This window comes from Phyllostomus discolor, chromosome 5 (assembly GCF_004126475.2).
Source record: "Phyllostomus discolor isolate MPI-MPIP mPhyDis1 chromosome 5, mPhyDis1.pri.v3, whole genome shotgun sequence".
Classification (NCBI taxonomy): Eukaryota; Metazoa; Chordata; class Mammalia; order Chiroptera; family Phyllostomidae; genus Phyllostomus; species Phyllostomus discolor.
Genome location: NC_040907.2, coordinates 55,853,006 through 55,865,478, shown reverse-complemented (window position 1 = coordinate 55,865,478; position 12,473 = coordinate 55,853,006). Strand labels below are relative to the sequence as shown.

The 12,473-nt window shown below is 35.7% G+C and overlaps 1 protein-coding gene across 1 annotated transcript in view; it reads left to right on the top strand.

Annotated features, from left to right (window-relative positions):
- The window catches only part of SLC44A5 (solute carrier family 44 member 5), a 344,959-nt gene extending 333,759 nt beyond the window's left edge, over positions 1-11,200 (top strand). The window contains 6 exon segments of the mRNA XM_036026299.1: positions 424-527; positions 1,761-1,834; positions 2,440-2,510; positions 2,620-2,708; positions 3,997-4,081; positions 10,265-11,200. Of these exon segments, the coding sequence (XP_035882192.1) occupies positions 424-527; positions 1,761-1,834; positions 2,440-2,510; positions 2,620-2,708; positions 3,997-4,081; positions 10,265-10,371 (530 nt within the window). The 3' untranslated portion in view covers positions 10,372-11,200.
- The last annotated feature ends 1,273 nt before the right edge of the window (positions 11,201-12,473 follow it).

Genomic DNA, 12,473 nt, shown 5'->3' with positions numbered 1-12,473 from the left:
GGAAGGAAATGATGAACCTTAAAGTCTTTATGTTAAGTGCAATAAGCAAGACACAAAAGGACAAATACTGTATAATTTCACTGAGATGTGATGCCCGGAAGAAGCAAATTTATACAGACAGAAAGTATAAGAGAGTTAACCAGGGGCTGGGAGAAGGGGAGATTGAGGAGTTACTTTTTCAGTGGGTACAGAGTTTCTATTTGATATGGTAAAAAGTCCTGGAAATGGATGGTAATGACTGCACAGCATTGGGAATGTACTTAGTGCTATTGGGTTGTACACTTAAAATAGTTAAAATGGTAAATTCTGTGTATATTTTAATTCAATTTTTAAACTTAAAAGCCATTTAAAATTTTTAAATTTATGTTTTGATTCATAGAGTTTAGTTGCAAACCATTAATAGATTTAAATATCTTCTCATAGATAACCAGAACAACATTTCTAAATTTCTGCAACAGTGCCTGAAATGCTGTTTGTGGTGTTTGGAAAAATTGGTCAGGTTTTTGAACAGAAATGCCTATGTTATGGTAAGTAGATTATTTTTTATTTATTAAACTTTGCAAACTCAAGCCCCATATCTATATTTCCATCTCTAAAGCACTTCCACATCATGCATTTGAGTCTCTGACCATGTGGATGTAAGGATTTGTGAATCCACTGCATAATTCATTGCTCTGCTTTCCTAACTGAGATAGCATATTAACTGTACTTCAGTTTACCTTCAATATCTCTTTGGAGAGGAAAATATTTATTTACTTTAGAAGTTTTTATTTTATTTTTTTTAAGATTTTATTTATTTATTTATAGAGAGAGGGGAAGGGAGGGAAAAAGAGAGGGAGAGAAACATCAATATGTGGTCACCTCTTGCGGGCCCCTTCTGGGGACCTGGCCTGCAACCCAGACATGTGCCCTGACTGGGAATCGAACCAGTGGCCTTGTGGTTCGCAGTCCGGCACTCAATCCACTGAGCCATACCAGCAAGAGCTTACCTTAAAAGTTTTTAAATATGCTAGATTGAACATGGTTTTGTGTGTCTTTGACATAGTTTATTGGAAGGACAGCTTACCTTGTCTGTTTTACTCAAGATGAAAATATCTTTCTGAGATTTATATATTTTAAAGGAAGTGCCTAATGAAATTTGTTTCTTTTTTCTGTGGGAATACAGAGGCTTCTAAAGAAATTTTTAAACATAGGGGAACCAAAACTGTAAATCTTCTAAAACTTAGCAACTACACTTGCTTATTCTTACAGTGACACAGGGTCTGCAGCAATGATTCAAACAGTGATGGAGATTCAAGTAGTCATTAATTGGCTTCCATCAGGAATACCGTACTGAGTCTTTTAAGCAGTAAATCAAGTGTATTGAAAGGCATTGGATTTCCTAAGAGTAATTTTTAATATGAACTCTAACATTTAACCCATTCAGCAACAAACCCTAGTCACAGACTTCAAAGACAGAAACCATGTCCTGAGTTTTGAGAGAAAAAAAACCTAATGTTTGAAGTTCTCTAATCCCCTCGGAGTGTAAGGAAATACTGCATCTGAAGCAGACCTTATTGCCAACAACTCTGAGAGTGGTGCAGAGTTGAGGACACCGAGTCCCCAGGCCTCGCACAAACCCAAATGTTAGAAAGAGGAATAAGAGGAATGAGAGTATCTGTATAGGTGACAGAGAATGAATTCATCTTCCTGTCATAGGACTGTCTCTTGGTCTTGTGAGAGTATGTTACTGACTCTGGAATAATAACTGTCTTCCCCAGATTGCAATATATGGCAAAAACTTCTGCAGGTCAGCAAGAGATGCTTTCGATCTGCTGCTAAGAAATATTTTAAAGTAAGTACCTCACAACAGAAGATTTGGTGAACCCTGAGCATCACATGCTTCATGTGTTGTTTTTGAAGTGTTGGTAGTTATTTTGGACATGAATATTGTCTTTTAAGTTGATAGATTTCAACCTTCTTTGTGATATCAATATTTTTTTTTACATCTTAGAATTGTTGCTTCTATCATCCACTGATATCTTTATATCCACTGGCATTTATTTATTTGTGTTATCCACTCTGCTCAAGAAGTTCCTCACATGAACATTATCATCATGTCTATGACCATTTCCCCCTCCCCAAATCGACAGGGCCTCAGTAAGTAAAGTCAGGGAACAAATGCAGCACCCTTAGGGTCTAGGGCATCCATAGGCCACAAACTGGAGAGAGAGGCTGACACCACTAATCGTACCTGACAGCTCTACAATGCCACCTTCTGTTCACTTCATCGAAAATGTCAGAAATTCATCCCAGAACTTCAGTTCTTATATTTAACAAATGCCAAATAAAGCTGCGGCGAAATGCATCAAAATGAAGTGATAAATTATTTGTTCTCATAAATTTCAAGTAACATGTAATTTAAACACAAAATCATGCTTTGTTTTTTCTGATTCTTAGAGTTGTCGTTATGGATAAAGTTACAGATTTTGTACTAGTCCTGGGGAAACTTCTCGTTGCTGGTTGTATAGGTAAGTAATAATAATAAAAATTTACAAGGTGCTTAGGAAAACTCCTTTACAACAAAAAAGCTATAATTCTTTACTAATGTATAACATATGTCCTGCCTTTTCATTGTAGGTGTCCTGGCCTTTTTACTCTTCACACAGAGAATTTCAATCATTATACAAGGACCAACATCTTTAAATTACTACTGGATACCTTTGCTGGTAAGAGCTGGTGTCTTAGTCCAGGCTGCTATAACAACATACCACAGATTGGGTGGCTTAAACAACAGGAATTTATTTTTCATATACTGAAGACTGAGAAGTCCAAGATCAAGGTGCCCCCAGACTTGGTCCTTGGTGATGACTCTCTTCCTTGTTTGCAAAGGGACACCTCTTTGCTGTATCCTAACAAGGTGAAGAGAGATATTATCTCTCCTGCCTCCTCTTGTGAAGGCACTAATCTCAGTCATAAAGGCTCTACCCTTACAACCTAATTACGTCTCAAAGGCCCCATCTCCAAATACGATCACACTGGGGATTAGATTTCAACATACAAATCTTGAGGGGACACAATTTACTCCAAAGTAGCTATATAACATCGACTCTGATTTATCAGAGATGACAAAATTTAAAAAAAGAAATGAGAAATAATGATAGCTAATATATATTGGTCTTGGTGTCAAGCCTCATTCTATTTTAAAGGTTGGGTTCCTTAGAAAAAATCTCCAAGACAGAGGGTTGAGTGTGAAGGGTTTATTAGGAAGTCTTCTCCCGAGATACTCTTTTAAAGAAGTGAAGGGGGCAGGTCCTGGCAAAGGAAGAAGCTGACCCATGTTGCAGTTAAAGTTGAAGCCTCAGACATAAATTATAGGGAGTTCTGACTAGGGGGCTGAGCCTTTGTATGCCATATGAAGCAGCCATTGGCCAGGTTGCCCTCCGGATGGGGGGTGTAAGCTTGGCTGAGGCAGTTCCCTGCCAGGAGGGCAACCTGTACTGACAGAAGCACCCTGCATCCCCCAGAAGTGGAGGAGGACCTGGATGAAGTCCTGTGGTATCTATTACCATACATTAACTCACTCAATCCATGTGTCACAAATACTGTTATTATGATTCACATTCTCCCCTCTCCTGCCAGCAGTGTTGTAGAGGAGGTGCAGACAGGTTAAGTCACTTGTTGAATGAAAGCCTGGGCTGTGATTCAGACCTTGGCAGTATGTGCCCTTAACTCCTGTGTTACTGCCTCCATGTGCGAAATCCTAAATATGGCATATATTTGGTAGGGATTGTGAATAGTGGTAAGAAAATTGGCCAGTTATCTAGTACATTTTGTTTAAATTCCACTACAGAACACTGAAAAACATTATATTGAAAATGTTTTTTCTCTATATTGAAACCTTTTTCAACACGGGGTACTTCCAAGCTTTCTCATCTTGACTTTCATGTAAAGCTGAACTATAGTTCTCTTAGACAACTTAATGACGCCTTCACTCTCCTCCTTACTCCTTTACAGACCGTCGTTATTGGGTCTTACCTAGTTGCACATGGGTTCTTCAGCGTCTATGCAATGTGTATCGATACAATTTTCATCTGCTTCTGTAAGTTTTTGGAATATGTTTGCCCCCATCAGTGTATAGCCAAAAGATGAGGTTAAGACCCATGTCCATAGCTGGCTTGTAAATTTGCTATGACCTGGCTGAAATCACAAAACAGTGTTTATTTGTAAAGAGGCAAATTTGTTTAGTAGGCGCTCTTTAAAACTTAATGGCTGAGAGAATGGAGTTTGCGAAGCACAGGAGAGTCAGCTATTGAAATGAACCTCACGTTTCATGGCATGGAATTAGCATGAAATGATTTTTTTATTTCCCTATGTTTTTAAATTCATAATGATTGGCTTCTATAGTACTTTATTAGCAGAACTGAGGACATAACTGGGCTTTGGAAACTCTTTGAAGAAGCCTTTATAGATTCTGATAAAGCCAAGCTGGCACTGGTTTCAAAGACACACAGGGATGGATTCACATTAGGTAACACATTGACAAATGGGGCAAATGGAAAGGATTCATAGAAGAGCATGTCTAGGAAATGGCTAGTGGCTAGATCAATCCCAATGCTTAGAGTAAGAGTACGTACTGCCTTAGAGCTTTCACACTGATGTATTCACTGTGCATCTGTGTGACACGTATAACTTGCATACACAAAATGAATGTTTTCTGTTAGCACTTCATCTTAAAAGTCCTGGAGAACATACTGCCCTCAAGAGTTTGATCTGGCTCTCACCTTCAACCTAGAGAAAGTAAGGTCAGCAGGTGGAAGAATGGAACTTGTTAGCCCTACAGCTATACCCTCTGAGCGATTATTTCTCTGGCACATTGCTCTTAAGAGAAATAAAGGAAACAGTTTATAATAGGGCATTACTGAGTGATCCCCTCCATTCATATACAGCTAAGTTTGTTTTTTTTAGTATAACCCACAGTATCAACTTTGTGCTGGGGCCAGACGAGAAGATAATAACTGTAGGGAGAAATATTCAAGGCAAACCTCCTAGAAAATTGGTTTGACCTTATTTTCGTTTTTTCTTTTTGAACATTTGAAAAATTAATTTCCAATAACTGGATAAAGAAGTCAGGAGAACTTTGTGTACTTCTTAGATCTTCCTCTGGCTATAAGTGGAACTGGAATGGAATGTTTAATCTTTTCTTAGTGCCTCAGTGGTTTGTTAGGAAAAGCCATCTACTAAAATACCACTGAACACATCTCATACCTGAGCTGGAATCAGAAGCTTGGGAATAAGGTGGTGCCTAAGACACAGGAGAGAACTCGCAAATGTTCCACACTTCTCTCACCTCAGACGCTAATCATGGGAACAATTCAGGGAGACTCCACTGGGATAGTCCCCATTCTCATAAACTTAAAAATTTCCCCAAAATGTATCTCAGGACATGTTCAGAACCTACTAGTTCCCAGTCTTTGGAAGCTTTGGCAAATTTTGTGCATTTTAAATTTTACAGAGGATTTTAAATTTGAGCAGTAAGTGTTTTGCACCCTTCTATATTAGTAATTGCCAACTTGGAAGCCAGGTAATTTAAGGTAATTTCAGCTTTATTCAATACATTGTGTGTTGAACATGAATAGTTTCCTTTCAGGGACTCTCCTCTCTTCCCTTCAGGCACAAAAAATAAGGCAAACCGAAGTGTATTTCTTTACCCTTCCCAGCTGTTACTGTGGGCAACACCTTACTTTGGAAAACATTCTTCTTAAATGATACTCTAAGCCAAATTATGACCGTGTGGAATTGTACCTTTTATTTTTTATATATCTTTTTATATCTAATATCTTGACTGCTGGAAATACTGGTGTTTTTAAAAGTGAAAACCATTTGCAAACACTTTATTTATAGAAAAATGGCATTTTTTTTATCACTATAGGGCACTGAGAGTTTTGGTCCCAGGATAGGAAAAAATAATATTTGGTGATTAGTGGTGTGATCCATACCAGGTCTTCTACCAACACCTCAAAAGGGATAGTGACATCACTATATGACATGTGATGTGCAGTATGGAAGTATGATTAAGGAAGAGAGAACAAAAATGTTAGGTGTCTATCATGTTTTCCTCCTTAGCTTTTCATGTTGTATGTGAGGAAAGTCACTGTGAGATATAATAATATAAAACTCTACTAAACAAATAATCGAACCATTTCCAAAGACTGTGATGGAAAATTATTGATTTTACAAAATATGATTATATGGTTTTATGTAACATTTTTATCCTTTATATTATAATAAATAAAAGCTATAAGTAACAAATATTTTAAGTGTGCTAGCCAAAACCTAGGATGAAATTGCATTTATATATTTATTAGTAGATATTATCTGCTGTGAATTGCATGTATCTGCAGGAAACTTAACTCTCAGCATCATTCCGGTACTTCTGCCAAACACCCATCAGTGAACACCCCATCATTTTATTATAAGCCTAGGCAAAGCTGGAAGGTACATTAGAAACCTAGGAAACACTGATATTAGCTTTAGAATGTAATCAGAGACAGACTGCAAGGATTCAAGACAGGATGCTGTAGAGTTAAGTAGAAATGGAACCAAACTAGGTGTCAAGAGATGACTTGGGTGCTCTCCTCATCCTGACAGCCCAAGACATTTTGACTTTAGAAGAATCATCTTACACTTCTGGGTCTCAGTTTTCTCATGTATACTGTTAAGGTGTGGTATACCATTAAAAGTGGCTTTGAACTCTGAAATTCAATTATTGTTCTTCATTTATCACAAAAATAATACACTTTTTATTCAGCTTTATGTCAGAGGATGTGGAAATTTACATTTCTGAAATAAACAGTCACAGAACTTAAAGATAACACTTTTGAAAGCACATGAAAAATTTCGTTTACCTTTAAACTATCAAAATAAACCTCTTTGGGAGTGGGTGGGATTTAGGAAGTTGCAGTGCCCCCTGGCAGAGGTTGAAGGTTCTTGCTTTGTCCAGCATCAGCAACTAAACTGCACTAATTTGTCTTATACTTGACTTTCTAACACTGATTTCTCTGATTTCTCCCCGTTCGACTCTTCAATGTTTAAAAATGCACATAATTGTTCTGCTGCTGCTCGCTGCTTTTGCCTGCTTTGGCTGCTGCATATACAGGTGAAGATCTGGAAAGAAATGATGGATCTACAGAAAAACCGTACTTCATAGCCCCTACCCTTCATGGAATGCTGAACAAGAAGCAACTAGTTCCCCAGAAGCAGAAAGTGTAGAAAAGCTCCAAACAGTGCCACTCACTTTTAAGTGGAAGTTTTGTAAATTAGGTCATTTGTAATTTGAAAATGATGCTTTTGATTAGTGTGAAATTTCTGTGCTTGTTCCTAAAAAGCCAGAACCTGGTACTATCTGAGGCATTTGTTAACAGCAGCCTCTGTGAACTAGGGTACTCCATAGCCTAACTGTGGTCCCATCTGAAGGGCATCTTGTAAACATCCAGCATTTTTTAAGTCTATAGCTGAACGAGTTTGGAAAACTTTTATAACTCGGTGTGCTGTTGCTCATTGCAGCACTTTGATAGCCTTTCTTTTTATACTTGTATATTTGTAAAGGATATTCAGGCAATTTTTGAAAGTGCTATAAATGTATAATGGATTAGCCATAAAAAGACTGATTTATAGTTAACCAGCATATGGTACTAAGTTTGTAAATATGGTGCTATGGTCATATTTGTACTGTTCAAGCTCGTGGACAACTCTCTCAACTGTGATTAAACTTGTATTAATGATTCCCTAGGAAGTATATTTCAGTAAGTGATTCAAGTTTATAACAAACATGTAGATGTTAATGTTTTACAGGGTCCATAGAGAGCATTACCAGGTAAATTACTGTGGAACCTTCACAGCCCATTTTGCTTTAGTGATATTATATTTACAGTGAAGTTGAATCTGAATTCTGGAATGTCATTGTCAATAATATGAACCTCTGGCCACCATAAATATATTTTAAACAGAACTGAAATGACCACATAACTCATGACTTTTGTCTCAAACTAAATAGAGACAGAATCCTATGTTCCTATTCCCACTATTATAGGAAATTGGTATGGATGCATTTTGGAAGTGTGATTGTGTCTTCTCATGAGCATACCTGTTTTTCTAGATTAAAGAGATTGGCTGTGTTCTACAAAAGATTTGATTTTAGCCCAACTTTCAGAGAGGAAAGAGAAAAGATACGACACTTCATATTTAACCCTGAGGAAACGTACTCTCAGTCCTCCATAAACACCTCATGGGGGTGTTCTGTGGGTTAGAAAATGCATCCCTGAGGTTTTAGGAGGAATATTAGTGCCATATTCCACCCTGCTGGCCAGAGCACCAAGCCAGTTTCTGGCAGCCACGCCTGAGTCTTGGGCATGGGAAAGCAGAGCGTGAATTGGACATTCGTGTACTTTGCTTACCCATCCTGTGTGTGAGTGCATAGGATACAACTAACAATGTAAAAATGTACCCCAAAAAGGAGTATTGAATCAAATAGTATCCTTTTGGCTTTCACACTAAGCTTGTATATAAGGATTATTCATGTATTGACAAAAAAGAATATGCTGGTCTAATGTTTTGATCTGAATATCATCCATGTGTCCAAGAAGAGAGCCAGAATTGCATCGTGTTACTAATAAATAAATATACTAATTTATTTAATGATCCTAAAGTGTGAAAGCCTAGATTTAGGTTGACTCCATGGCAGTTAAAGCAAGAAGCCAATGAATAGGGAAGGTAATTCAAAATATTAGCCATTATAACAGTCACCATCTTGTTCTTGGTTCACTTTCCTGAGATTGTCGAAAGTGTTGACTGGCTTCACAGTTTGACCATGATGGGCCTTCTTCATTTTCATGCTCCTAGAAACATAATGCAGAGAAGAGTGACAACATGTCTTTCTATATGGTTATTACTATTATTTTATTATTCAACAATACAGGGATTATAACATCTATAACCTCCTAGTAGATGTTACCTCTATCTTAAGTGTTAAAAATGATAGAGTAGCTGAAAAGTTCATAATGATGAAACAGAACAATTTTTAATTTTTGCATGTATCAGAATCACTCTGAGAACTTGTTAAAAACATAGATGCTCGTGCCTCACCCTAAGAGATCCTGATACATTGTGTCTGAGTGTGGGGCATCTTGTGAATTATTATAAAGTTTTCTAGTTGAGTCTGATACATATAGAAGTTGGAAAATCACATGACTAAAATATAAATTAAAGTATAAAACTACTTGTCTATTTTCTCCTTATATTTATGGCTGTTTTAAGAGGTAGAAAATTGAGAAAGACAAACGAGATTAATTTGGAGACTTCTAACAATAGTAGCTTCTTCTATGTTTTAGATTCATGGTGCTAAATGGGGCCAATGTAGTATATGTTTAACATTATATCTACTGACTAGGCCAGAAAATTGTCTAGAGTAAAAGTATATGGAGGTACATTCTAAACTTGACTATATTTAAGGCTATAACCCTTGGGCACAAAATCATAGGAAAAGAAATGCAATTTTGTTCAATATTTCTAAATAATTTCTTTACAACTTAAAGGAAAAAAATAATTCTTCCCTTTAAGTTTTAACTATATTTTTATGGGTTTATTTCTAGTCAGAAAAATACTCTCCATTAATAACTTCTTTGTATAATTGAAATGTATTAAAGTAAAAATAAGCATTGATTATGAGGAAAAAATTTAGAAGCCACTTTTTTACAAAGAAAAGCTAATAACTGAAAAATAGCAATATTTCTTAAAATCTGCAGTTTAAGGATTTGAAGTAGACTAAAATTTGTAAATCGTATTTTTAAAACTATACTATCTGAATTGTGTGTGGCCAAGCAAAAGAAATTGTGAACAAATATGATTGTTTAGAAAGCAAACTGCAAACATAGTACTTCTTAGGAATTGGAAGGTGAATTTAGAGATTTCCATTGAATCTTTCAGGTTTTTTGTAATTGAGTTTGCTGTCCAAAAGAAGGTAAACATTATTACCTCAGTCATGCAGCTGAGAGCATGAACTGTTGGCAGAACCTGAGCTGGTACACAGAGTGAGATAATATCTTACTGACATAATAACAAGGGCTGATTGTTTTCTTATAGTTATGTTTACAATAATGTAGATGCCAAACTATGCTGTTTAAAAAAAAAAATTTTAACTGCTGTAAAGCAAGGATGCAGCAGATGGCGGTGTTACTTCTCTTACAGTTTTGCTTTGATATTTATTCTGTGCCGTTCTTCCTCCTAGTGGAAGATTTAGAAAGAAACGATGGTTCTACTGAAAGACCCTATTACACGAATCAGTCTCTGCTGAAGACTTTGAAGGCGAAAGGCACACGAACTAAGAAGCAGTAGAAGTGCAAACTCTGATCACCCTGCAGCTGTGTGTTTGTTACCTTTTCCTCATCTGCTATGTTTGTGCCACACTCGTTTCATAAGTGCTTTGAGTTTGGAACACTAGTCACAACCTTGTTGGCTTTATTTGCATGTTTTATACCAAAGCTTATACTGTAATACGTGAAGCCATCAGAAGTCACAAGGGAATTGTTAATAACATGGAACATTTTTATAATAGGGTCTTTTGTTTTGTGATTCATTTTTAAATAGAGTGGCTTGGATGTTTCAAAAATACTAGTGAATGTGTCAATATTCTTTTAAATATTAGATAGAAAAATGATACATTATTTAAATTGATAGATCCTAACATATTTTAAAAATTAAAACTAAAAAAAAACTTCTGCAGGGAAAATTGGTACACAAAGCAAAGCAGAAAATTTTGAAGTTTTTCCCACTCCTGCTTGACGGTAAATTGGTAAAAGACCGCCCGGCTCCAGATTTTGCTCTAAGTATAGAATGTTTCCTATTAAACAAATTGCCAATCATCCAGCCTTTACTACTTCATCCTCTCTGACAAAGTGCCTTACTGGCTGTTTAATATTACCCAGCTTTTGTAGGCAAGTTTACAAACATTGTTTAAAAAAAAAATACCTGCAATGTTAGTGATTAAAACAAGTCTTCTTGCATTTGTTTTCCTCTTAGCTCACTGGTTGGAAATCATTTGTCATTTCAGTGTGTTTGATATCCTCACTACATAGAGTACAGTTTGCAGCATAAACAAATTCCTTTGCACCTAGTGGACATTCTTGAATGTGTGTTACACGCTGAAAGAACACTGGTTGGGTTTCTTTTTTTACTGAAAGTGAGAAGTTTAAAAATGTAATCTTTTCTATAGTAGATCTTTGAAAATACAATAGGTACGAGACTACATTTCTCAGTATTTTACACAGATGAGGAAGGGACACTTTGAGAAATTATGAAGGAAAACTTTGCCCTGGGAAAAGGTGCTCCCAGGCTCATGTGCTGAATCGCTCCATTTTAAATGATTGTTATTGCCATCGAGGAGTGTTCCATGTATGTTATTTTATGTTGTAACTTTTGATATAAAATAATCAGTTTACTTACCATATGTTAATTTTTACTGTGCAAATATAAAGAGGAACACAATTTCTAATTAAAATTTAACTAAGTTTACTAGTACTCCTAACTTTAAAGAAAGTGAATTCAGTTTGTTATAGGAAAAGTCTATAAAGCATTCTTCCAAAGGGTTGTCAGTCACACATGATAATTTGTGAAAGTTTTGAGAATCAACAATAGGTTGCTACCAGTTTATCTATTATCGCATTTGTTTAAAGGTGACTTAAGATATTCTTTTATGCCAAAAACAAACTCACAAGAGCACATGGCACTCTGAGCTCTATGATCAATATGTTTCTGCTGTGCAGAAATATTAGGACCATATTGTCTAAATATCTTTGATAACTAAAATATTTAATCTTTAATGAAATTTGTTGTTACTCATTGTTTTAATTCTATTTGTTTGTTTCTTCTAATAAAGATTTAGATAAGAAAAAATTGTCTGCTTTCTTATTTCTTGAATCTAGAAAGGGAAAAAAGCTTTAGTTTTCAAAACCCACTATACTATGACAGGATCTTCTTTGTATCAAATATCTAGGGGTTTTTTTAACAACTAGATTTATCTTTTTAAAAAAAAATCCATTTTTCTCTACATGTGAATTGATTGCCAAATCAAATAACTGGAAATGATAATTTATACAAAATAAATAAATCAAAGCTAAATGAATAAGAGATAGATTTTTTTTTTTAATCCAAACAATGGTCTAAATTAGTTAATTGGTCTTTGTTTTCATTTGCCACAGATCTACTCAGCCCCTCATTAGATTTTTCCAATATTCATTTGAAGCAAATCTCATCATTGTAAAAGCAGGGATAAATTTACAGAACCTAAAAAATGTGAACACTAATTAATAATAGTCAAGGCAAGATTAAATGTACCACATTTTTAGCTTAAAATAAACCAGGTTAAGATTAGGTTCAGAGATACCTTACTAACTGTGTGAGTCTATTTTTAAATTGAATTATATACTATATCTTCAAAC